The sequence below is a fragment of the Pseudorasbora parva genome, chromosome 5 (genome assembly GCF_024679245.1).
Source record: "Pseudorasbora parva isolate DD20220531a chromosome 5, ASM2467924v1, whole genome shotgun sequence".
Classification (NCBI taxonomy): Eukaryota; Metazoa; Chordata; class Actinopteri; order Cypriniformes; family Gobionidae; genus Pseudorasbora; species Pseudorasbora parva.
In genome coordinates, this window is record NC_090176.1 from 52,689,394 (window position 1) to 52,716,426 (window position 27,033).

Here is a 27,033-nt window from a genome sequence, read left to right on the forward strand (position 1 = left end):
TTTTCTGTGAGAATAATGAATTTGTACCTTAAAACAGCTTGAATGTAACTCGACACCCTTGCTTCATTAAGTATACATAGATTTATGAATATGTAAATGAGCCCCACCTCTACTCACTCGCAGCAGCTCCTCTCGCTCAACTTTACTCAAGTTGTAAACTCTACTCTGGTTTCTCTACAACGTCGAGCACATAACGGCCATTAATATGATTAGCCTTTTGCTTCATTATCAAACAGCTAATAATGTGCTGCTAATGTCATCATGTCCCCGTTCGCCTTCTAAAAATCAGCATCCTTAGAAACGCTTTAAACATCAGTGGAGAAAGGCATATAGTTCGTAATATACATCATATACATAATTCACCCACTACATCGCTATAATTGTACCTGATTTTATAGCGGGATGAAGATATAACAGGATAACCTGCTTCTCTTGAGACTCCCTGCTTCGGGGAATAGTTAATGATATGCTAAAGCCCCGCCCACAGGCTGACATGATTGGTTTAAAGGTGACATCAGAAACACCAGCGATTTCAAACCGCGTTTAAGTTTTAAAGAGAAAATACTCTGGTGTTGACTTATAACTTAGGACATGGTTTGTCTTAAAACATATTAAAAACATTGAAAACTTTAAGTGAATGTAAACGGTCGATAAAGTAAATGTATTTGCATCAGTATATTGGATTCTGTGCTATTTTTCATGACAAGGATTTGATCAGAATAAGATTGAGCTGAATAAAAGATGAGGGCATTGAAGTTTTGGGATTGATTTGGATTAATATTTGGACTGAAATAAATTTTACATGTAGGTCTTTAACTGAAAATTACATGTACAGTATAAAAGTGACGTCCGGCCTGGTAAAAATCGACCCTTTTAATATGAAAGATTTTGAAGCCATTGTGCAGTTGTGCTTGGGATTCGATTGTTTTGTGACCACATGCCATCATTTGGTCCAAAAATTATGAATGATCAAATATTAACTGATTGTGTTGTAGACTGATTTTTTTGCACAGCAAAATAAAACTTATAGCTGTAGTTTTCATAATCATCTTGTCGGATTAATACCATAACCAAGGTTAGGGTTTCGTTCTTCCCTCATATTTTGAAGGTTTAAAGGGTCATTAAACAAATATCGAGATCACTTTAGGCCTGCACGGAAAACCCCCAAAATACTGGCATTTTACAGTTCAAGTTTTCTGGCTCAATAAGCTTTAAAATGAGTAATGGGCTAGAATTTTTTGCAAAACAGACCAATTACGCTTTTCAAAAATCTTTAAATATGAATAAGTGTAGGCTGTACTTTATGCCTCGTAAAAACACAGTTAAAAGTGACAAGCACAGAACAAAAAACATTTTAAAAGATGATATGAATATTACAGACTTTTATTTGCATTACAAAACAAAAATTGTGCATTCCAAGACGTCAACATACAAAAAAAAAACACTGCATGACTTTAAAGCATTTGAGCAGAGATGTTTCAAGAGCGAGTCTCTGTTATGTGTCACTCAAATCCTTGGCCCCGCCCCTGGCTCCTCCTCCTAATCATCTTCATCCTTGTCGACAAACTTCAGAATATCAGTGGTGCGGTTTACAAAAAGAGGAGTACGTGGGCACAGAAACAAAAGGGCTGCACGGCCGTCTGCATTTTTTTTTTTTTTTTTGGTTGTTCAATCACAATGCGACTTAGGTCATATTTATCCGTTAAAAGTTAAACAGCGAAAAGACGTGAAAAAGAAGGCAATGTGGAATGTACAGTGCATAGAAGTGTGGCGAGTGGGTTTCATGACGACGCCTGCTTCTCCTGTTCGATGGCTGGAAAACAAGAGCAGAAGTATTATTGGGGTTAATCATCATCATGAATTCATGTTGGTTCCTCAAAGGGAAGTGTGGAGGAGCTTACTTTCTTTTGAGGGCAAAGGATTTTTCTCCTGAGTTTCTGTTTTCTTCAGCTTGGTTTTGTCAAAGCTGGTCACCTCCTCGAGATTTGGCTTGTCAGACATGTTTGCAGTAGGTCTGAAATGAAATGGCTGGCTGTTAATGTTGAGAAACACTCATGATCTCCATTAATATTCATATCAGTGGCTGATCAGTATCAGCGTTTCCATATATTTCCTCAACCTTTAGCTTTTGGTTACATTTTGCATCCCAATGCAAGACTAAATAATCTAAACATGCTTATAAAATGCACTAAAGAACAAAAGTGCTGTAACTGTGGCCAAAGGAAGCGCTGCTGTTGCATCACAGTCTTGAGAAACCACCGCCCTTTCCTGCTCATATTTCACTTCATATCAATGCCATATCAAACTGTAAAAACATTCTTTCAGCTTCCGCACTGATCTGAGCATATTTGTCCTAACATTTAAACCATGCCTCATTTTAGGGCGTAGAATGTAAAAAGATGGCTCAGGCTCATCGATTCCCCAACAAAGAAAATGCATGCATCGATTGTCTCTGGCAAACATCGAGCAAAAAAGAAATCCCATAAAGTAGCGATTAACCTTCACATTTCCTGTAAAATGATACATTCGCACCACAATACATTTCGCCAGTTGTGCGTGTGAGAGAAAGCAGCTTCTAAAAGCGCAAATCTAGACTATCATTAACAGACTATCAAACCAAAGACGCATGATGATGTTATATTAACGTATTTAAAACGCAAACGAAAGGTTCTTAAGCTTACCAGAGTGTGTGTTGGTGGTTAAAGTGGTTTATTCTCCAACAGCAGATGCAGCAGTGTGAGGAAAAGCGCAGAATCACAGCTTTTATACGCCGAGATATGCAAATCGCGCGAGTGACGTCACCGGACCGTTAGCTGATTCATTACTCCGCGGAGTCTGCGTTAATATATATAAACTAACCAACTAACCAAAACAAACACTTTAGCCTAAGAAACAATGGAAACATGCAGTTATTTGAGGATTTAGTAGTGAGAAAACGTACAAGGAAGTCGTGTCGGCGTCGTGTGCTGACTGTGAGGTGAAAGGATCTCTCTGTTGTGCGACAGCGACATCTAGTGGACACTACACTAATCTAATCCAACTACTGATACTATGCCCTCAAAGTACTGTTTTTGTGAAGAAAAGTATACTTTTATTAGAGAAATAAAGAGATTTATAAGACAATATTTGTCTTTTAAATGTGTAGGGATACACTAGGCAGACCCGTCGCTTAGTCATAGCTTCCTGTCGCCGTTTAAACTGCCCTGTCAATCATCTTATCACAGTTAAAATCCCCCACATTCAATTTAATTTCAAACCCTTTCGGAGAGAAATTAAGCCAATCGTGATTCTTCCCCCCTCATGTGTTTGCAATTTACATAATGATGCATTTAAAAGTATGGCCAATTGGCTATCATTTCAAAAGTTCACAATACTGTTGTAGATGAAATATAATGTGGGTAACAATGCATATATTATATTTTCAGCTAAGATACTGATTATTAAACACTCAAACTCTTTTATCTAAACCTTTTTACCGCGTGTCTCGCACATCCCCCATGTTTGTAGTTTTTTTTAAACACGTTTTATACGTATTTGTAGTTCTAATCGACACCTCGTACCCTGCGCGCAGTGGATTGTAGGCAATATTAGCCAACCATCCGGGTATTTTTGGATCACGTCAACATTTGGACCATGGGAAAAACCTTTTTGTTGTGTCATATTAGGCTACTTATAAATAACTCTGAAAAGTTTTCAAAATATCAGAAATAAATAAACTGAAAGTGTGTTTTCTTTTTATTTATTTATTATTTTGTGGATATTTACATGTTGAACCTGTGAAGATCAAGCTGCACTGCAAAACAATATACATTTGTACTGGAAAACAAGACAACATATTTTGAGATGAACAAAAGAACACATTTTTGCTGTTTACATTGATTCTTTTGTGGAAATAAAGTACAAAAACCCTGCCATTTGTCAGCTAGGCAAATGCTAAATAATGCTAAACGCTAATAATGCTAAATAAGGCTTGAAATAAGCAAACATATAACAACATGAATATTATTCTGCGCTGAGTGGGCTATACACCAAACACATGACAGAAAGTGTATTTCAGTAACAGGAAGTAGGCTATGTGTGATCAGTTCCTGTTGGCCATTAGCACATGATTTAGAGACATCTGAGCAGTTCCTTGTGAAATGTATACAGTATATTGTCAAAAGTGTTGAGACAGGCTTGCAGGTTTTCCATGCACATGAGCTTTAATGCCATCCCATTGTTAACCCGTGGGGTTTAATCTGGAGTCGGCCCACCCTCTCTAACAGCTCCAGCTCTTCTGGGAAGGCTTTCCTCAAGGTTTAGGAGTGTGTTTATGGGGATTTTTGCCCATTCTTCTAGAAGCTCATTTGTGAGGTCAGGCACTGATGTTGGACGAGAAGGCCTGGCTCTCAGTCTCCGCTCTAATTCATCCCAAAGCTGTTCTATCGGGTTGAGCTCAGGACTCTGTGCAGGCCAGTCCAGTTCCTCCACACCAAACTCCTCATCCATGTCTTTATGAAGCGACGCTTTGTGCACTGGAGCGCAGTCATGCTGGGACAGGAAGGGGCCGTCCACAAACTGATCCCACAAAGATGAGAGCATGAAATTGTCCGAAATGTCTTGGTGAAGCATTAAGAGTTCCTTTCACTGGAACTAAGGGGCCAACCCCTGAAAGACAACCCTACCCCATAATCCCCCCTCCACCAAACTTTACACTCGGCACAATGCAGTCAGGCGAGTCCCGTTCTCCTGGCGACGGCCAAACCCAGACTCATCCATGGGATTGTCAGACTGAAGCGTGATTGGTCGCTCAGAGAACACGTCTCACTGCTCTAGAGTCCAGTGGCGGCTGCTTTACTCCACTGCATCCCACGCTTTGCATTGCTCTTGGTGATGTAAGGCTTGGATGAGCTGCTCGGCCATGGAAACCCATTCCATGAAGCTCTCTCCGCTGTTCTTGAGCTTATCTGAAGGCCACAGAAGTCTGGAGGTCTGGAGCTGTTGACTCTGCAGAAAGTTGGAGACTTCTGCGCACTGTGACCCTCAGCATGCGCTGACCCCGCTCTGGGATTGAACACTTCATGGCTGAGTTGCTGTTGTTCCCAATGGCTTCCTCTTTGTTATAATCCCACTAACAGTTGAGCGTGGAGTATTTAGTAGTGAGTGCATATAGTATGTGTGTAAAGAAAACTATGCAGTTTGGACTGAATAGAAATAAAAAAAATTAGAATTAGAATTTACATTTTACAAGTTTTATTGAGTTTCTGCCTTAGATATAAACAACAACAACAACAACAACAACAACAACAGGTAAAATAAATTACAACAAATTTATTAAAACAGTGACCAAGTGAAGGATTTATATTGTTGTCATTCTAGTACAGCTTTTCACTTCAACGTCTAATATTTACAATAAAGTCAATAAGTATATTTACAATAAGATGTTAGTCGATTCATTCATTTTTGTATTTATTATAGAATTTATTAATCTTTGTTAATGTAAGTTAATAAAAATACAACCATTTGTTAGTTGTGTGTCAATTCATTTCAACTTAAGATGCCTTACATTTTTTACGTGAATCAGCTTGTTTGTACATTTCCACTTAGTCTTAATGGCCCTCATTTATCAAAAGTGCGTACACCAAATTTCCAGCGTACACCTTGCGTACACCCAAACCCACGGTGACTTTGAGATTTATCAATATGGACGTTGGCGTACGGCACGCTCCAATCCTACGCCAGCTCAGGAGGCGGTGTACGCACGTTTGAGTTTGTGGGAAAATGCGCAGAAAAACAATTCCTAACACCACAAAACGCACTGACAAGATATGTTATATGACCCACTGTTAAAAACCACAACAACAACATTTAGTGTTTATTTTTGTGCAACATGGACGTCAATGTTTAATTTGTGTGACTTTACCAAATCTGTAGGCATATGTATTCCTCCAGTCGCGAGCCTGTGCGCTTTACCTGACGGTTCAGGCCCGCGCCTGGCCCAGCAGCTGCGCACGGACTGGGACTACAATAATTCAGACTGACAAAATAATAAAAATGACCTTCTTCTTTTAAATAATAATAAAATCAATAAAAACGGCATTCTTCTTCTAAATAACAAGCGTCATTAAGAATAATAATCATAATAATAAGAAGAAGAATCTTACAAATTGTCATGTAATTATTAATGTGAATGAATCTTACTCCACATCACATCATCATCACTATTGTACACCCCAATACATGTGCCGCGATACGAAATTAAATGCTAATTGTTTCAAAACGTGCTGTAAAATAATGCATTGTGATGGTAATTTATCATCCAAACCGCTATTTAAACTGCTGGAGTGCGCGTCTCAACCCCCACACTAACAGTAGCTACTCGTAATTTGGGTCCATATTTTGTTTTTGTGAGCGCCTTTAATCCCACTCTTTAAACTCCCAAATAAAACAATTTCGGGTTTTTTTTCCACTTCCCTGGTGATCTCGATGGGCGCGTCTCAATCATCTCAATAGTTCAGTAGTCAGAGCACTGATCAGGGAGTCAGCCTGTTGACTTATGTGCCCTGACTAGTGGACTAAAGAGATGATTGAGCGCGCCCGATCTCCACGTCAGAGAAGTTTCGTTTCTTTGCCGTCTTCTGTTTGTCCATGGCGTAAAATGAGGGCGTGGGGGAGGCAGAGACTTGAATATATAGGGGCGTGTTATTCTAATGACGATCGTTTTCAGCCGCGGGATTTATCAAGGGCAGGTATTGCGCACACCTGGATTGCAGAGGTGCGCACAGTTTCATAAATCAGGCGATGAGAGGAGTGTAAGCATAATCTTACGCCAACATATACACCCGTTTCTACGCAAGATTGATAAATGTGGGCCATTGTGTAGTTGGGCTTGGAGTTGATTGTGTTATAATAACGCAATAAAACATGACAGTTTGTGTGACATCGTTTTTGTCCAGGATGTCATACAAAGAAACTTTGAACACATGCAAAGACAAGAGAACCAAGCAAATATTAATAACTCTTTGTTTGCTTTTTTTACATAGAAAAAAACTGTATCTGTATAATGTTGTCAGATAACCATATTTAGTGTTTTATTCTTCTCTTAATATCTCCTCATATTTTGATGGTTTAATCAAACTTGTAGGGGTCATCACACTTGGCTACTCCTGTACATCAATGGTGCATGATATTCATTTACACTGGAAAAAAAACTCTTCTCACTCAGTCTTGTTTCCAGTCTAAATATCTAAAAATTCTTAAATCAAGATGCATTTACTAGATCAGTAAAATTACATGAGATATTTTTACTTATTTTCTGGGGGAAAAAACTCTAAATGAAGAGAGTTTTTGCTTAATACAAGCAAAATGATCTGCCAATGGGGTGAGAAAAATTATCTTATTTCTGTTCGGAAACAAGAAACAAGATTTCAATCAGAAATATGATTATTTTTCTCACCCCACTGGCAGATCATGTTGCCTGTTTTAAGCAAAAACTCTCTTATTATCTACCTGGCGTGCTATTGGTGGGTTTACCACGATGACAGATAAAGAAGAGATGGGTCGATGCCCATTGATCACGCATCTTGTGGTCTGATTGGTTGAAGGACTGTCCAATTGCATGCAGAGTTATTCGAATAATGCTCGTTTATCACGCCCTTTTGTGCAGTAAAAAAAGAGAGCAGACTCCTCAGACAAGTGTCTTAAATTGAGCTTGGTCTGGTGATAGCCAGACAAACTTATCTAGTAAATGCATCTTGATTTAAGAATTTTTCAGAGGTGGACAAATACACAACTTCATTACTGGAGTAAAAGTACTACTGGTCAAATATTACTCCGTTACAAGTGAAAGTTGTAAAAACAGATTTTTACTGGAGTAAAAGTACAGAAGTATTTGTTTTCAAAAGTACTTAAGTATCAAAAGTAAATGTCCTTTTTTATGCCAGTGCATTATTGTATTATAGTTGTATAAATGCACATTATGCCATCATGGTTTAAGCCAGTCAGTGACGCTCCATCTGACACACTAGCAGACGACTAACTTAAACTCATTTAAATACTTGTAGAAAAGTTACAAAGCTCTTTATAAAGCTGCTGTCACTTTAAGGCCGAATGCACAGATCCAATACACTGATACACATCTGATATTCTCACACTGACTACGTTTACATGGACAACAATACTCAGATATTAATCTGATTAAGACAATACTCTGATTAAGAGGCTACCATGTAGACAGCGATCTCTAATGACCTTAATCTGATTAAAGTCATAATCTAACTAAACATAAATCGGATTAAGACATGTGGAGTATGCCTATTTTAGTCGCATTATCGGAGACATGTACACACCTTAATCTAACTATTAATGTCGTGTCGGAGATTTCACCGCATTTTGTGAGAGGACACATAATGTTTCGCACACCAGGGAAGTGCAGAGCGGAGGCTTTGTGGGTTTGAGCCCATAAAATTAACACACCTGCCAAAGTCACGCTATGATTGGATGTTGGAGAACATAGCGTGGCATGGGGACGTAATGACGTGCCATAATCGATCTTTGTTCTATCACATGTAAAACGGGAACATGAACGGAGTTCTCTAAAAGCAACTCATGTAAACACCTTAATCAGAATATTGTCTAATTTAGAATAAGGTCAATAATTAGATTACTGCTGTCCATGTAAACGTAGTCACTGTTCACCTTCACTGAAGACAGAATCAACTTTGTTTATGTGAATACTCCACTAAATGAGCATTTGGACATCCGTCTTCTTCCATTTTGCTCTAAACTATAAATCAGTGTTTAATAAATGCTGTGAAATCATTGAACTTCACGAGACTCTACAAGAGTGATTCCTGAAAGGCTTTCTGCAAAAACCCAAACACCTTTTAAAGAAGAAAAAAATCATCACTGACTTTCAAAGCTGCGACAGAAACGACTTTCCACTTCGAGGACCTTGATAGAAATGTATTAACTCCAGTAAAGCACAGAGACTCAAACAGTGTGGTACTCAAGTAAATGTGCTTAGTTATTGTCCACCTCTGGAGTTTTTTGATATTTGGGCTGGAAACAAGAAAAAACACTGAACAAGAAGAGCATTTTTTGCAGAGTAGTTTCTTTATCTATTTGGTGGTGAAGTATTGGCTGTAGAGGTCGCTGTACATGGCCTGGTTGTCGACCCGAATGGCGTTCCGCAGGGATTGCCAGAACCAGGATTCGGCGGATGAGGAGCGAGGCCATTCGAGGATGCTGCGAGCGCAGAGCCGTCTCCGCAGTCGCAGGAAATGCGAATATTGCAGAACAGGCTCCAGAAGCAGAAGCACAATCACGTCCTCGTTGTCCTCCAGAAGCCTTTGGTGAGCCAGAAAAATGGCCAGCTTAAAGGAGCCGCTGTTCACGTAACCCTCGGTCAAAACGAAGACGGTTTTGCGGCTGTGCTGGATGCTTTGGGTTAGACTGTCCAAAATGGGAGAGCCGGGAATCCAGTCTCGTTCCTCCAAGCAGATGGGCAGAATACGCTCGCCTCGCTCCTCCAGCTGCACCCGAAGGTGGTTCAGCACCCAATCCGACACCTGCAACATCCACACCGTTATTAAACTGGCTGAACTGAAGCAAAATGGGTTAAAACTAGGGGTGTCCCCGACTAAGGATTTACATGTTCGAATCAGAATTGTCGAATCTCTCTTTGGTCGACTGACAGTCGAATCATCTGTGTGTGTGTGTGTGTGTGTGTGTGCGTGTGTGTGTGTGTGTTGGGAGGTGCTCGACACTTGTCAGCTGGAAGGTAAAACTATTTTTATTTTCCCTGTACACACTGCACAAAGCAACAACTTTTAAAAAAGCGAACTGACAGACGACTGCAAAAAAAAAACAAAAAAAAAAAAACAGTATTTTTGTCTTGTTTCTAGTCCAAACATCTAAAAAATCTTAAAACAAGAACTATTTACTAGACAAGCAAAAGTAATTGTCTTGTTTTGGGGAAAAATAACTCAAAATGAAGAGAGTTTTTGCTTAAAATAAGATAAATAATCTGCCAATGGGGTGAGAAAAATAATCTTGTTTTCTGTTTGAATTAAGATTATTTTTCTCACCCCATTGGCAGATTATTTATCTTATTTTAAGCAAAAACTCTCTTCATTTTGAGTTATTTTTTCCCAAAACAAGACAATAATTTTTACTTGTCTAGTAAATGTTTCTTAATGTAAGAATTGTTTAATATTTAGACCAGAAACAAGACAAAAATTCTAAGTAAGAAATGATTTTTTTTGCAGTGTGACAATAGCTTTCTTATTTAGGTTTAAATAAAAGGTAATGTAGTGGATAAACATTCGTAAATCGTTTTCTCATGACATTTTAAAGCCGCGATCGAACTACAGAATATTACACAAAATAAAAAAAATAACATTTTGATAAATAACACTTTGAGTGTGTTTACATGCACGTTCTTAAGCTGATTATGCCTAAAGGGGGTCACACACCAGACACGAAGCTCAGCACCGCGCCACGTCTTTAAAATATTGAGCACCCCCATATTGCCAAAATGGTATGATCCTCGTTTCATAAAACCTGCGAAGATTCGACTGAGATCAGTGGTCGAATCCGGCTCCGCATATCAATGCATCGAATCTTTGACTATTCGGGGTCACCTACTAGTTAAAAGTAACCCAACGTTAAAGGAAGTGTATGTAAGATTGAGGCCAAAACTGGTACTGCAATCAGCGGATGAGAGATAAATCGTTGTGTTCCCTATCTCAAGGGAACTTCAAGCTGCGTCGAAACGCTAGGGGACGCCTCTGCGTGCCGCGTCATGAAGCACTCGTGTAATCAGTCCAATAACGGGGAGATACGTCATGGGCGGGTGACGTCATCGACCAGGAAACTATAAAGCACACCTGGACCAAACAGTCACTAGCTTCTGTGCCTTCACAAAGCGCTCTGTGTGAATTGTATGTCCATTTATTGTGTGTGTGTGTTCAAAAAAGAAAAGAAAGAAATAGGCGTTGTGTTCCTCCCTGCCCATGTTACATCACGGGTGGGGATACACACGACCTATGTGTGATGTGTTTGGGGCTCGAGCATGCCCAGTCAGCTCTCGAGGGGGTCGGCTGCGAGCATTGCGAGAGACTCCCAATGCGCATATTAAGATCACGCCGGGCACTCTTCGAGGAGAGTGCTTTGGCTCGTGGTCCTCAGGGCTCGGGTCCCGCTGTTGCCGAGGCGCAGCGAAGGCTCGCGTCCTGGGGATCGCAGTTGGATCTAGTGGCGGGGTTTGAGAAGGGTGATCCCCTATCTCTGCCCTTACCCGCTGGATCCCATGCCTCAGTTAGCGAGTTGGAAGCAAGCTCTGCGGTTTTCTTCCGCTCGCGCTGAGGCACAAACACAGCAGCACTCCAGTTCCGAGGAACTAGATGTTGTTAGCGCTGATGATGCCAAAAAGAAAAACTACACACACTAAACATAAAAAGAGGAGCTATTGGTGTAACTCGCGCTGTGTCCAGGTTAAGTTTAGACTGGCCGGCCGAGTGTCAAGAAGTTCGCCAAAAAATAAATAAATAAAATAAGAAAGAGAAAGAACAATATAATGGCGAGCAGACAGCATGTTACCAGCAAGCCGGTAAAAAAAAAAAAGGCAGCTTTGTGGGTTGGGCATATTCGGCAGCAGGTCAGGCAGCCGCCTGTTTGTATACGGAGGTTGCCCTGCAAGCGTATATAACAAGCAGACCTGCTGGGGGATATTGATGATGGGGCAGCCTCAGCCGAGTACGCCCTTCTCAAACCTACACCGAGCAAAACAAAGAGAGAGCGTGGCCGCTCGGGCCCCCCCGCAGAGAGATCGGGGGTCCGGGTGACACGCTCAGCCGGGACCTTCCCGTGGTAGGGCAGATCTGAGGGCCGTCCTTACTGCTAGGAAGGCCTCGGCTAAGAAGTTCTGACGTCAGAGGCGCAGGACTTCTGATGGCAGTCCCCTCCGGGAGAGTTCCCGGTGCCATCGAGGGGGGGGTTGGTGCTTCAGGGCACGGCGATCCCCGGTGAACATATATCTCCTTGTCCGCCCGGAAACGTAGCGCCTTGGGGATGTTCGCACCCTCTCGTGAGGGCCCCTGGGCGGTCAGTTCGGTTGCTACCTGCCGGTTATCCGTTACAGGACACCGGGCTGACCAACCAGGAAAATCCAGAGACCAGCCTCGAGAGGTTGGTTCCCTTAGTAGATTTTCTGGAAACTTCTGCCGAATGTCTTAGAATGGGTCCTGCTCACATTATAAAAAGGGTACAGAATTCAATTCGGGTCACACCCACCCGTGTTCAGCGGGGTTACTCCTACGGTAGTAACCCCCGAGCAGGCTCTGGTCATGGAACGAGAGGTACAGACTCTTCTGCGAAAAGAGGCTATACACGGGTCCCTCCCCACTGCAGAGAGCCGGGCTTTTACAGCCGGTACTTCATAGTTCGAAAAAAGGATGGAGGGTTAAGGCCTATTTTAGATCTGCGTCAGCTAAACAAAATGCTCACGATCAAAACAGATCATGTGTCATGTCAGGTCCGAGGACTGGTGTGTCACAATAGACCTAAAAGATGTATACTTCCACATCTCCATCCTTCCGCAGCACAGACAGGTCTTCAGGTTTGCTTTCGGGGGCGAAGCTTACCAGTATTGAGTGCTGCCATTCGGCCTAGCTTAATCACCCCACACTTTCACCAAGTGCGTGGATGCAGCTCTGGCTCAGGTGCGACTCCAGGGCATTCGCGTGCTCAACTATATCAACGATTGGCTGGTGTTAGCATAGTCAAAACAGCGGGCGTTCAGCATCGAGATGCTGTTCTCGCCCATATGAGAGTGTTGGAGCTAAGGTTGAACGGAAAGAAAAGTGTGCTGGCACCTATAAGCAGCAGAGCACTACTTTTCTGGCGGTAGTCTGGGACACAAAAATAATGTCGGCTCGGCTATCCCCTCCCAGGATAAAAACGATCCTGGATACCGTGAACCAGATAAAGCTAGGTCAGTCACTCACTGTCAAACACTTTCAGAGAGTGTTAGGGCTGATGACAGCAGCGTCCAACGGGGCACCTTTTGGCCTGCGGTACATGAGACTCTTACAGTGGTGGCTCAGGACCAAGGGGTTCTCCCCGAGGGGAAACCCTTTTCTCTTGACCAAGGTCACGCGGTGCTGCCTACGTGCCTTAGTGAAGTGGAAAGATCCTTGGTTCCTGTCCCAGGGTTCAGTTCTGGGGGCTCCTTGTCGCCACGTAACGCTAACGACAGATGCCTCCCTAACTGGCTGGGGAGCGGTCATGAGTGGCCGCTCGACCCAAGGTCTGTGGAGGGACCATCAGCTCTCCTGGCAAATAAACCAGCTGGAGCTGATGGCTGTGTTTCAATCACTCAAACACTTCCTCCCAGACCTGCGGGGCCGCCATGTGTTAGTTCGGTCAGACAACACTTCGGTGGTCTCGTATATAAATCACCAGGGGGGGTTGAGATCGCATCGGTTGTGGAAGGTCACGCATCACATGCTAACATGTGCCCAAGGCAAGATGCTCTCGCTCAGGACGATGTACATCCCGGGGGTCCTGAATGTAGCGGCAGACTCCCTGTCGAGGCAGGTGGATCTGTTTGCGTCTCGAGAGACGACACACTGTCCAGCATATTTCTCCCTCACGCATCCAGCCCCGCTGGGGCTGGACGCAATGGTACAGACGTGGCCGAGGCTGCGTCTGTACGCCTTCCCCCCCCGGTGTTGCTTCCAGGAGTGCTGGAGAGAGTCCGCCGGGACGGGGTTTTGCTTTTATTGGTAGCCCCGCTCTGGCCGGGCCGAGTATGGCTCGCCGACATTATGTCTCTCCTAGAAGGCTCTCCCTGGGAAATCCCAGTCAGGAGAGATCTTCTTTCGCAGGCTGGGGGGTCAGTACTGCACCCGCGCCCGGAACTGTGGAAACTGTGGGCTTGGCCCCTGAGGGGGCCCAGTTCATAAACACGGGTCTATCTACTGAGGTGATAGAGACCATGTTGCACTCCAGAGCACCATCCACAAGGAGACTTTACGCACTCAAATGGGGAGTTTTTGTTGCCTGGTGTACACACCAGGCTTTGGACCCTGTTAACTGCCCGGTCGGTTCAGTTCTTGAGTTCCTAAAAGAAAAATTCTCCGCAGGGTTATCCCCGTCGACACTGAAAGTATATGTGTCGGCGATATCTGCTTATCATAATCCATTAGATAATGCATCATTAGGGAGACACCCGTGGGTCACGCGTTTCCTCCGTGGTACCTTGAGGCTCAGACCTGCGGCACGCTCGAGGGTGCCTACTTGGGACCTGGCCATAGTTCTAGAAGGCCTTATGTTGGCTCCCTTTGAGCCATTAGAGGAAGTGTCAGAAAAGTTCCTTACACTAAAAACAGTGTTTCTTCTAGCAATTTCATCACTGAAAAGGGTAGGAGACCTACAGGCTCTATCAGTGGCACCCTCCTGCCTTGAGTTTGCACCAGGAATGGTGAAAGCATTTCTCTTCCCGAGGGAAGGATATGTTCCCAAGGTCCCGACTAATGTGCCGGGACCAGTAATGCTGCAGGCGTTCTGTCCGCCTCCGTTCACTAGTCAAGACCAAGAGAAGCTAAATCTACTATGTGCAGCTCGTCCTGCTCCACATCTCCTTCAGGAACATTAGATAGTTTTGATTTATTTGATGATCACGTAATTTTACATATGCATCTGCTTACATACGATCGCTGGTTTTACTGCGTCTTCCTCAGGTGTGTTTTGATCTGGAGATTTTGTACTCATTCAGAAGATGCGTAATAGCGCCCCCTAGCGTCTAACAGCGAAAACACGGAAAATTCCATGTTTGGCAGGGAAAGAGTTAACTGAATCAACAATTGAGCTGAAAAATGACACTATCCCGGCTAGCAAAAATATGTTCTAATAACAATTTGACAATGATTATGGAAACATTATTTCTGAATGTTCTCAGAGGGTTCAAAATGTCAAGTTTTAAAAATCATAATGCTGCGTTCACACCGCATGCGAATGACGCGATTCGCCCGAGTGATTTAAATGTTAAGTCAATGCAGAGACGTGAATAGGCATTCTGCGGTGCGATTTGCGTAAATGAGGCGGCAATGATCACGCGAATTGAGCGTTTTGAACACGTGATTCGCGCGAAACACGCATATCGCTTAAGTTGAAAAATCTGGACTTTGGCGGATATCCACGCCGCGTTAACCAATGAGAAGCCTGCTTACTGCTGTCACGTGGTGAAGTGACGGATGGGAAACCCATAGGGGAAACCCCGAGGCCAGAGTAATTTAAAAATACTACTGTATTGTGTCACAAAATGTAGTTTTAATAGTTTTTCAGGCAAGAATCTAGTTGTTTAAAGCTCAAATATGTGATTTATTTATTAAGAGAGCTCCTATTTGAAAATTTGATCTGGTGTTTTCGGAGGTGTGAGACCCAGGCGATCACCGGAGCTCAGCGCTCATCAACCCCAGCGAGAGCGGCCTTAACTCGGCTAGCCCTTCTGCCGACTGCTGCCTGGCAGAACCCCCTCCCATGACGCGAATTCGCGTCTGTTGTGTAGTGAATGTCAGACGCGAATGAAGCGAATTTCACGCGCGAATAAATCACATGGATTCAAATTGTTCACACGTCCAACTTGGCGCGAATAGCGAGATTTATTCGCGTCATTTGTGTTGTGTGCAGCATAAGTGAAAAACATCAAGAGAGCGTTCTGTTTAGAATATTGTGCGAACATACTTTTTGAAAGCTGGACGCTTTGAAACATGTAGTTAGTATTTAAAATTATATGAACATCCAACTAGAATTATTCGGAAATTAAATTGGGTTTGGTGCTTTGAAACAAATTGTATTGAATAAAGCACTATAGAAATAAAGCACACTTGACCTGCATGTCCTTGGTGTCGTAGGTGATGAAGGCGTCGTAGATGCAGCCGTCAGGGCTCAGGTGCTTATACCCAGTGAATCTGGCTTTCAAATAGTAGAATAAGTAGGAGACGTCCCAGTAGAAAAGATGCATGGCGACAGATATAAAAGTGGTGCATATAATGCACACAATGGAGAGGAAGTACGCCAGAAAGGCCAATTGGTCATCAATGCATTCTTTAATGTCAAATTTTATTACAGGATCACCTTTTCTCTCTTCTGGCATGGCACACGTCACTGCGGTCACCAATCGAGGGATCTTCACATTGGTCTTAGAAATCCACAGAATAAATTCTAGTAGGTTGCATGTGCAGTGGAACGGGTTATTGTTGAGCCACAGCGTCTTCAGGTAACTCTCGGGTCCAGATGGAAACGTGGACTGGTTGACGGTTATAAGGATGTTGTGGCTCAGATCAAGCACCTTGAGGTTTACCGCCCCCTGTAGAAATCCAGCGGAGAGCTCTGATATTTGGTTGTGTCGGAGATCGAGGAGCTCTAAATAGGGAGCATCTCCAGACAAATTACTTGATATTTGAAAGATCTTGTTGTTACTTAAAATGAGCTCTCGGAGATGTGGGAAATGTCTCAGCATTGTCCAGTTGAAGTTATCCAGACTATTGTGGCTTAATTGCAACCTCTGAATGCTTCTAGGAAGAAGCGTATAAACTCTATCAGGGATTCTCTCAATGTTGTTGTAGGATATGTCGAGATAGGTCAGATTGGTCAAGTTCGCAAAAAGCCTATCGTAGGTTCTGTCTTTATACCTCCACATCTTGCCGAGACTATTGTGCTGGAATTGCAGCTCTCGAAGAGACGCGCTTGAGATGGTTTTGGTGGTTAATGTGTAGATGTTATTGGAGCTCATGTTCAACACCTTCAAAGAGGGCAAATATTGGAGGAAATTCAAATTGTGCGTCACGCCTTGCACAATGAAATAATGGTTGTTGTAACTAAGGTCGAGCACCTCAAGACTCTGTAGCTCTTGGAAGGCGTGATCGTACGCCAGATCAATTTTGTTGTAGGATAAATCTAGGTATTTGAGATCTGGAAGCGTTGTGAATTCGGATCCATTTGGAGCCGTGGCAAAGCCATTCATGGAGAGATTGAGGCAAGATATGTTCCCGTATGTCGCAAACTGTTCAGGAGAAATTAAGAACAGGTTATTTCGACTGAGATCCAACACTCGACCGGTGGCGTAGCACTCTGGCTTCACGAGTCTTGGAACATCGTAAGAATGATCTTTAGAGTTTGGTTCTGACACCAAGGGCGTCTTGAATGAGGATTTTAAACCAACACCTGTATCTTTTATCAGGTCCTTATTTACCGTCACCGGGTAAAATCTGTTTTCCGAAAGATAGAGTAGTCTCACATGCCGGAATTTTTCAAATACGTCCAGTTTCGCATGCACAATGAAGTTTATTCCTACATTCAACACGGTGAGATTTCGTAAGCCATACAGAGAGCTGAAGGTCGTGTCTTCGATTCCTCGAAACACCAAACCTCGAAGGTGCAGTACCCTTAGTGAGGTCAAGTTTGCAAAGCTGGAGGATAAGTTAACCGTGTCCGGGTAAGTCTTAAGGGCATAGTTAAATGAAAGATCGAGTTTGATTAGAAATGGTAGATTCATCAAGAAAGCATTCCCTGTGATGGAGTAGAACAAGTAATTATACGACAGGTAGAGCTCCTTTAGCTTCCAAATATTGGCGAGCCAGCTGGGCTCTATGGATGTGAGCGAATTTCCTGCGAGGTGCAGAAGCTGCAGCTTTCTGAGGTGGGAAAAAGCTTGTGGATGGATTTGAATGGAACCGTTTTTACACGGAACACATGGATATGGAGCATTATAACACCGTGGACAGTTTCCTTGGATTTTAAGACTTGTCAGATTGTCCAGTCCTTGGAAATCATGCTCTCCGACGTACGCAATTCTGTTTGAAGCAAGCTCAAGAGTTCTTAAAGACCTCGGTAATCCTCTAGGCACTCGGGTTATGTTGTTATACGACAAAGTAAGATGTTTCAGTCTCGGCAGGTCTGAGAAACTTCCGTCTTCTATGTGATAGTCACTTCCACAAGGATTCCAGTAGTAGCAGTTTTTCGAAAGATAAAGACTTGACAGTTCTGGCACTTGCACAAAGGATGTCCAGTTTAACCTGGTGATCTGGTTCTCTACAAGCCTTAGCTCCTGCAAGTTTTTTGGAAGTTTTTTTGGTACGTACTTTAGACCGATCCCGTTGAGCTCCAGTGTGCGTAACTTGGTCAAATTCAAAAACTCTTCCTCGGCAAAAACAACTTTACGATCTTTCTTGTTCATCCAGTTCAGATTTAAAAAGGTCAGATTCGCCAGGTGTCGGAAAACCCCCGATGTTAAATTCTTGATCTTGTTCTCGGATAGGTCGAGGCTGGTGGTGTTTCTTTCGAGCTCTGGGACCTTTTTAAGGCCACGTCCACGACAGTTGACCACAATCGTCATCTCAGTTTTGTTTTCATGTATATCGCAGGGTTGAGTCTTCAGGGTCTTTTCGTCCATTTGGCACAGGATAAGTGTGATAGTCAATGTCATAATAAGCCAGACTTCTAATTTTATTACCTAAGGAGAATATGAAACAAAGAGCGTTTAAACCACATTGCACAATGACAAAACCACACTTTACAGTAAGATCCCAACTACTATAGTTAACATGAACAACACCGTAACATGAAACAAAAAAGCTTTATTATTAGATATATCAATACTGTATGCATTAGTAGCCTTCTATCAGGAAAGTTCTGATCTATTGTTGTATTTTTCTGATCCCACTGGGAGATATTTGTTGTTTTAAGCATAAACTTGCTTAATTTTGGTTATTTCTGTTGTTTTGCTTCTCAAGTAAATTAATCTTGATTTAAGAATGTTGAAATTTTTGAAAACAAGACCGAAATACTGAGGAAGAAGTCATAACTCTGAGTGAGGGTTACCACATTTGAAGAAGCTGGCAGCCTCACAATGGGGTGCAATTTTAACCCACGGGGTGCAAGAGGTCCCCAACATTGCCCCAAAGACATACTAGAGTGAAGGGACGGCCTATGAAACTACTATGGGAGTACTATGGGAACTTGCATAGGTACTTTGCATTGTGCATAACTCTGGATCACAGTGTCATAGAGACAAAGGCATTAACTTAGGCAACCAATCAGGATTATTGTGAAGCTATCAAGCCACGCCCTAGCGACCATTTAGAGCACCCTAGCAACACGTTCCATAGACTTCCATTGAAAGAGATTAAAGGGATATCTTTGGATATAAGTGTCTTAGAAACATGACATGGGCTCATTTGACTCAGAGCAGCAAACCACGAATCACCTTCAACACTTCCTAGCCACACCTTAGCAACCATTGTTGAGCACCCTAGCAACCCAAAAAGTGATATCTTCAAATCGGAATGTCCTAGAGGGATTGTGGTTGGTTTATATAATTAATACTGGCACGCAGCTTTTATAGTATCAAAATGTTCTATCTAGCCACTCCCTAGCAACCAAACAGAGTACCCTATCAACCATATAGCAAAACCTAAATCTCTGCATCAGAACATCGTATAGAGGTCTGGCTCTTTTGACTCATGCTAGCAAACAGGGCTTTCCAACATGCTACATGTGCTAACAGCAAATAGCTACATGCTAATCAGATCGATCAGAGCAAAAGGCTCACAATGGGGGGCAAGTTTTACGCCTGGGGCGCAAGATGTGCCAAAAATTGCCACATAGATATACTATGGTGAATAGACGGTCCATGAAACTACTATGGGAGTATTATTGGAACTTGGATAGGGACTTTGTATTAAGCATAACTCTGGATCACAGTGTCATAGAGACAAAGGCATTCACTTAGGCAGCTAATCAGGATCCTGAAGCTATCATGTCACACCCTAGCAACCATTTAGAGCACCCTGGCAACACACCTTTTGACCAGAGCATCAGTAGAAGAGTAGAACATTTGGTTTATTCACCGAAACACGACAGTATGATCTTCATTCAATAGCAAACAATGCAGTTTGAAAGTTATAAAATGGCCATGAGGTTTTGATGAGAGTTTATCAAACGACAGATGCATTATAGTATGTCATGTGATAGTGTAAACAGATTACCATGGTAAAGACTGCACATTACTGTAACTCGTTTTTCTGTAATGGCAGCAAACTCTGTTCAAAACCTCATGGCCGTTTCAGCTTCATCACACATGATAAGATAGTTACAAACATTATGAATTCAATGACACAAGTCCGAATGTAAGTGTTACTGTAATTAAAGGCACAATATGTAAGAGTTCTTGATTAAAATCTAAAAGCCACTAGATTTACATTTACATTTAATCATTTAGCAGACGCTTTTATCCAAAGCGACTTACAAAAAAGGGGAGAGTAATAGAAGCAACGGAACAGACAAGGCCAACAACCTGTAAGAGCTGTAAGAAATCTCAATTAATTAGCACAATACACAACAATTTTTTTTTTTTTTTTTTTTTTTAAGACAGACATCTACAACAAAAACTCACGCCCGCAAAGTGCCGAACACTGGATTTTGATAGCTATGATAACAACCCATTAGGACTAAGGCTGTTGCCCCAGCTGTTGTCGTTAATGCAGATTCAGTGGCCCAATGGGTTGGTTTTGTATTCTAGCTAAACGCGCAGCAATAGCCATCTACAACAAAAACTCACGTACGCAATATACAGAACACTGGATTCTGATAGTTATGATAACTATGTAACATACCCGCCTGAAGGCACAAATCCGGATGAGAGACGTAGATATGATCCCGGAGTGTACGCTTTTGGTCGTTGCTGTGGTGATCAGTAAGTGCTATTCTGTATTGGTCAAGTGCAAATGGAAAAGATGTGTCTTAAGATGTTTTTTAAGAATGGCTACAGACTCGGCAGCACGAATTGAGATCGGCAGGTCATTCCACCAGGTGGGAACGGTCCAGGAAAATGTCCGTGAGAGCGATTTCATGCCTCTTTGGGATGGAACCACGAGGCGCCGCTCGCTCGCAGAACGCAAGCTTCTGGAGGGTGTGTAAGTCTGAGCAAGTGAATTTAGGTATATTGGTGCAGAGCCGGTGGTTGTTTTGTAGGCGATAACTAGTGCCTTGAATTTGATGCGAGCAGCCATTGGCAACCAGTGCAGTTTGATGAAGAGAGGCGTAACATGCGCTCTTTTCGGCTCATTAAAGACCACTCTCGCCGCTGCATTCTGGATCAGCTGCAAGGGTTTGATAGTGCATGCTGGAAGCCCAGCCAGAAGAGCATTACAATAATCCAGTCTGGAGAGAACAAGAGCTTGAACCAGGAGTTGTGCAGCCTGTTCTGATAGGAAGGGTCTAATCTTTCTAATGTTGTATAAAGCAAATCTGCAGGACCGGGCTGTTGCAGTAATGTGGTCAGTGAAGTTTAACTGGTCATCAATCACAACTCCAAGGTTTCTGGCTGTCCTTGATGGAGTTATGGTCGATGAACCAAGCTGAATGGAGAAATTTTGATGAAGTGCTGGGTTGGTTGAGAAAACAAGTAATTCTGTCTTTGCAAGATTGAGTTTAAGATGATGCTCTTTCATCCAGTCAGAAATGTCTGTCAGACAGGCAGCGATACGAACACTGACTGTAGGATCATCTGGTTGAAATGAGAAGTAGAGTTGAGTGTCATCAGCATAGCAGTGATAGGAGAAGCCGTGTTTCTGAATGACAGAACCTAATGATGACATGTAGATGGAGAAGAGAAGTGGTCCAAGGACTGAGCCCTGTGGAACCCCAGTAGCTAGATGATGTGACTTAGACACTTCACCTCTCCATGACACCCTGTAGGACCTACCAGAGAGGTAAGACCTGAACCACTGGAGAGCAGATCCTGAGATCCCCGTCCTCTTAAGTGTTGACAGGAGGATCTGGTGGTTAACTGTGTCAAAAGCAGCAGACAGATCCAGCAGAATGAGCACTGAGGATTTGGAAGCTGCTTTTGCCAGTCTCAGTGCCTCAGTTACCGAGAGCAAGGCCGTCTCAGTCGAATGGCCGCTTTTGAAGCCGGATTGGTTGTTGTCTAGGAGGTTGTCCCGTTCAAGAAACATAGAGAGTTGATTGAACACAACTCGCTCAAGGGTCTTTGCAATGAAAGGCAGAAGGGATACCGGTCGGTAGTTTTCTAAAAGTGCTGGATTCAGACAGGGTTTCTTAAGCAGTGGGGTTACCCGAGCCTGCTTAAATGCTGTGGGAAAGGTGCCCGTGTGAAGAGAAGTGTTGACAATGTGAGTGAGTGCAGGAGTGATTGAAGAAGAAATAGCCTGAAGGAGGTGAGTGGGAATAGGATCAAGTGGACAGGTAGTAGGGTGATTGGAAAGGATGAGTTTAGAAATATCTGCCTCGGAGAGCGGAGAGAAGGATGGAAGCGTGTTCGTGTTAGTTGTTGAGATGTGCGTGTCAGTTAGTGATGAGGAGAACTGTTTGCTAATGAGAGATGTTTTGTTGGTGAAAAATGATGCAAAGTCATCAGCTGTAAGAGTTGATGAAGGAGGGGGAGGAGGAGGACAAAGGAGAGAGGAGAATGTTTTAAAGAGTTGGCGAGAGTCAGAGCAATTGTTGATTTTGTTGTGGTAGTATGTTGTTTTAGCAGTGGAGACATTTGTAGAGAAAGAAGAGAGAAGAGACTGATAAAAGGCAAGGTCAGTATTGTTTTTAGATTTATGCCATTTCCTCTCTGCCGCCCTGAGTCCAGAGCGATGTTCATGGAGAACATCAGACAGCCAGGGGGCAGATGGGGTGGGGCGGGCTGGTCTGGATGAAAGGGGGCAAAAACTGTCTAAGGAGGATGTTAGAGTGGAGCAAAGAGTGTCGGTAGCACTGTTAGTGTCCAGTGCTGAGAAGTGAGCAGGTGGAGGGAGTGAAGATGAAACCATAGTGGATAGGCGAGAGGGAGAGAGTGAGCGTAGATTACGCCGAAAGGTAATCTGTGTAGGAGTACGTTTTGTATCAGGAGTCAGTATGAGGTTAAGAGTGATGAGAAAGTGGTCTGAGGTGTGTAATGGAGTAACTAAAGTGTTGTCCGTGGAGCAGTTGCGTGTGTAGACCAGGTCTAATTGGTTACCTGATCTGTGAGTAGCCGTAGTAGATACTAACTTAAGGTCAAATGAAGTCAGTAGAGTGCTGAAGTCTGCAGCTAGGTGTTTATCAAGATGGATGTTGAAGTCACCAAGCAGAATCAGTGGAGTGCCATCCTCAGGGAAGCTAGAAAGTAACACATCCAACTCCTCCACAAAGTTACCGAGGTGACCTGGAGGACGATAGACCACTACCACATGGATTTTAACAGGGTGAGTAATAGTGATTGAGTGCGATTCAAATGAATTGGCCGGTAGAGACGGTAATGGATCAAATTTCCAATCATTTGAGATAAGCAAACCAGTACCCCCACCCCTCCCAATAGGCCGAGGAGTGTGTGAAAAAGTATAATTGGTTGAGAGGGCTGCAGGAGTGGCAGTGTCCTCTGGTTTGATCCAGGTCTCAGTTAGGGCCATGAGGCTGAGCTGAGAATGAGTCCCAATAGATGAAATAAAGTCTGCTTTGTTTACAGCCGACTGGCAATTCCAGAGACCAATTGGAATAAAGAGTAAAGTAGCAGAGGATGTTAGGATATAGCGCAAATTATTAGGATTACGGCGTCTCGTGCGTACAGAGCGTGATTTACGAGTGCTAGTAGTTATAGTTGAGATTTGAAAGCACATGGTGAAAAGGCCAGATAGGAATTAGAGCCGAACACAAATAATGAAAAGGAAGATGATACTCAAGTGCCTTGACGGGGTCCTTGCTCGAGAGGAGTTGCACTGGGAAGAGTTGAAGTCTTTACACTCGTCGGTCTTCACACAAGGAGGCACACAAGGAGGGCTTCACACTGCCGCTTCCGCTGCTGCGGACTATCACGCTATTTATACTCACTTGAGTATCGTTATTGAAAGCAGCTGGGAACGCCCCCAACAAACTCGCTCCCAACGTGGCAATGACCAAACAAATGCTAACTCAACAAATGCTAACTCCCACACACACCGAGAGAATATACCAAAACTAATAATACACACCTCTGCACTACACAGACACACTTATCCAACAACAAATGAACAAACAATCAAATGAGAAAAGTTACAAACACTTACAGAGTAGTTGTCTATCAGTCAATTGAATTGCTCCTCTCTAGCCGTTCAGTTATATATTGTGTTGGCTTGTGTACATTATCCTAAATGTGTCCAAGAATGTTTAAATCCAGATAAATCAGTAATTTTTACCAGGACACGGCCCGTGTGTGTGTGTTGCCTATTAGTGACATTATCATCCCCATTATTGTGTAGTAACCATGGCTACACTATCGCCGCTTTAATATCTGATGTGTTTTATTAGACACTGTTTAGATCATTGATGGACAGAAACTAATGATTGTTCTCCAGCTCAACACAGTTAGTCTTATTGTTTAAATCTGGTGTTGTTGATTTACCGCACAGAGTGCCGTGTGTTACCGCCTAATATGATCTCGCTCACTGCAGTGTCAACAAGTGTCTCAGTAGCATTATAACATCACTTTAACACACTCACATGTGTGTGATGTGATAAAACAGCGCTGCGTTACACACACGAGCAGAAGAAGCGGAAACGCACGCGGCAGAATTAAAGCTCCGCCTACTCAAGAGTCAAGACACGCCTCTGATTTGAGTAAGAGACAAGAAATTACATACTGTGCCTTTAAATCAAAAATAAGAGTGATTTGAAATGGCATCATTTGCTATTGAATGGTCATGCGGTTGTGTTTCGCTAAATAAACCAAATGTTCTTATTTCATATCGCAATGATCTTGTGTTTTGAAACAATGATTATGTCAAATGAAAATATGAAAGCATGAGATCAGCTTCTGATAGCTGTGAAACATCAGAGAGGAAGTTTGGAAACGTACACCTTGTGAAAATAGCGAACATTTATAAATAAATATGTTGCATTAATTGATATTAACTAATGGGACTTTATTGTAATGTGTTAACATCGCTCCTTATAACCATAAAAAACAGCACATGCAATAAACTAAAAACTCATCTCGCCTCTTTAAAACCAAAAAATCAATCAAAGTTATGCGACCCTGGACCACAAAACCAGTCATAAGGGTCATTTTCTTTCAACTGAGACGTTTAGATCATCTAAAGCTGGATAAATAATCTCTCACTGATGTGTGGTTTGATAGAATAGGACAAAATCTGGAATCTGAGGGTGCAAAAAAATCTAAATATTAAGAAAATCTCCTTTAAAGTCAAGTCCTCAGCAATGCATATTACTACTAATAATACATTTATGATATATTTACAGTAGGACATTTACTAAATATCTTCGTGGAACATGATCTTAATATGATTTTTGACACAAAATGTATCATTTTGACCCATGCAATGTATTTTATAATGCAATAGGCGTGGGATTATGACTGCTGAAGTGCTCCAGGGTCACTTTTAAGTTGATATGACTTGAATAACCAAGTTGGTTGTACTTAAAAATGTAAGGTAGTGTACATACAAGCAATAATAACATGTAATAATTGTATAAACTGAGTTTCTTACCATGGTGGCAATGTCCTCGTGCAATGCTTAGACCGAATAAGCGGAGTCTGGTGATGTGCACAGTTGCATTTAGGAAACAGGAAGTTTTGGTTTAACTGTTAGGACTATTTTAACACTAATACTGTATATCTCTAAACATGGCCTTTCATCGCCACCTGCCAGAGCGCCGACTGGTATAAACCCTTCTGTTTCTGTTTAATAACCACAATCAAATTTGTTTGAGGAAAGTCATTTGTGAGTGTGTGTGTGTGTGTGTGTGTGTGTGTGTTTCCATTATAAGAGAGGAAGTTCTGCCTGCATTGTTCCTTCTTCTCAGGGACATGATTGCACAAATCACAGGCTCATTTACATGCGTTAGGAGCCTCAGAAATTGAAACCTATGCATTTAATTTAATTTCCAAATGCATTTCTGTGGTTTTCAATATCATGTTTATGTTCAGCACAGTCAGTTATTTGTCTGTAGCTCAACATATATATATATATATATATATATATATATATATATATATATATATATATATATATATATATATATATATATATATATATATATATATATATATATATATATATATATATATATATATATATATGGTAAGAATGTGGTTTTAAAGGTGAAGTGAATGTCTCAGTGGTTATGAATATAGTTTCCCATATCTGTAAATATGCAGAGTCACTGTAAGTCAATAATTTCCTTATAAAAGTGAAACACTGACTCTGTCGAGTCAAGGCACAGCAAAGTCTGAGTGTTATTTTTGACTCCGCCACAGATATTACACAGTTCAGCTTTTAAAGAAATGGAGATTATATTAAATATTAGTATTTTTTATGTTCTGCCAGAATAATGATATATAGAATATAGATGATCGAGAGCTTCCTGAAGAACTAAGGCCACTTATACTGTATGTATCAACAAATACTGTGTATATCTAAGAATATACATGCTTTGTTTCATTACCTCATACTTCACGCTGTGGTTTTCACTTTTAATGACTTTTCCCTCGGGGTTAGCATGGGTTAGTTATCTGTTGAACATGTCTCTGGAGAGCCAGGGAAAGACACACCATTCATAGCGTTCAGATTCTCAACCCACTGGAATACACTGAAAAGTGTCTCCATATCCATTGGAAAATTCTTCTTAGAAATATTCCAAAATATGATACTGGAATTTAAATTTTGGAAGACAGAATGAACTTTCATTTCAGAATACACATACAGACAAAAAATGGGTTGGCATCCACAAACATAAGCATATGTTTGTGTGTGTGTGTGTGTGTGTGTGTGTGTGTGTGTGTGTGTGTGTGTGTGTGTGTGTTTCAATGTAGATTCTGTTATCTCAGTATATTGGGTATCTGCATCTTGTGAGAATTATTGTAAAATAAAAAAGTAATGAAGTAAATAAATAAGTATTCATAAAAACAGAGAAATAAATGAATTTGGCTTTTCTCTCAAAAAAATAAGACTGTTAAAGGCGCAGTGTGTAATTTTTACAGCTAGTGGTTGAAATGGGTTCTGC

The 27,033-nt window shown here is 42.1% G+C and overlaps 1 protein-coding gene across 1 annotated transcript; it reads right to left on the bottom strand.

The window, feature by feature from the left end:
* Nucleotides 1–1,367: 1,367 nt before the first annotated feature.
* On the bottom strand, nucleotides 1,368–25,638 carry LOC137075768 (toll-like receptor 8). The gene is made up of 6 exons (XM_067444713.1): nucleotides 25,518–25,638; nucleotides 15,875–18,496; nucleotides 9,103–9,548; nucleotides 2,682–2,714; nucleotides 1,902–2,032; nucleotides 1,368–1,813 (listed from the first exon to the last, which is right to left on the bottom strand). Exons 1-6 carry the CDS (start codon nucleotides 25,518–25,520, stop codon nucleotides 1,782–1,784), a joined length of 3,267 nt encoding a protein of 1,088 aa, XP_067300814.1. The 5' UTR covers nucleotides 25,521–25,638; the 3' UTR covers nucleotides 1,368–1,781.
* Nucleotides 25,639–27,033: the final 1,395 nt, after the last annotated feature.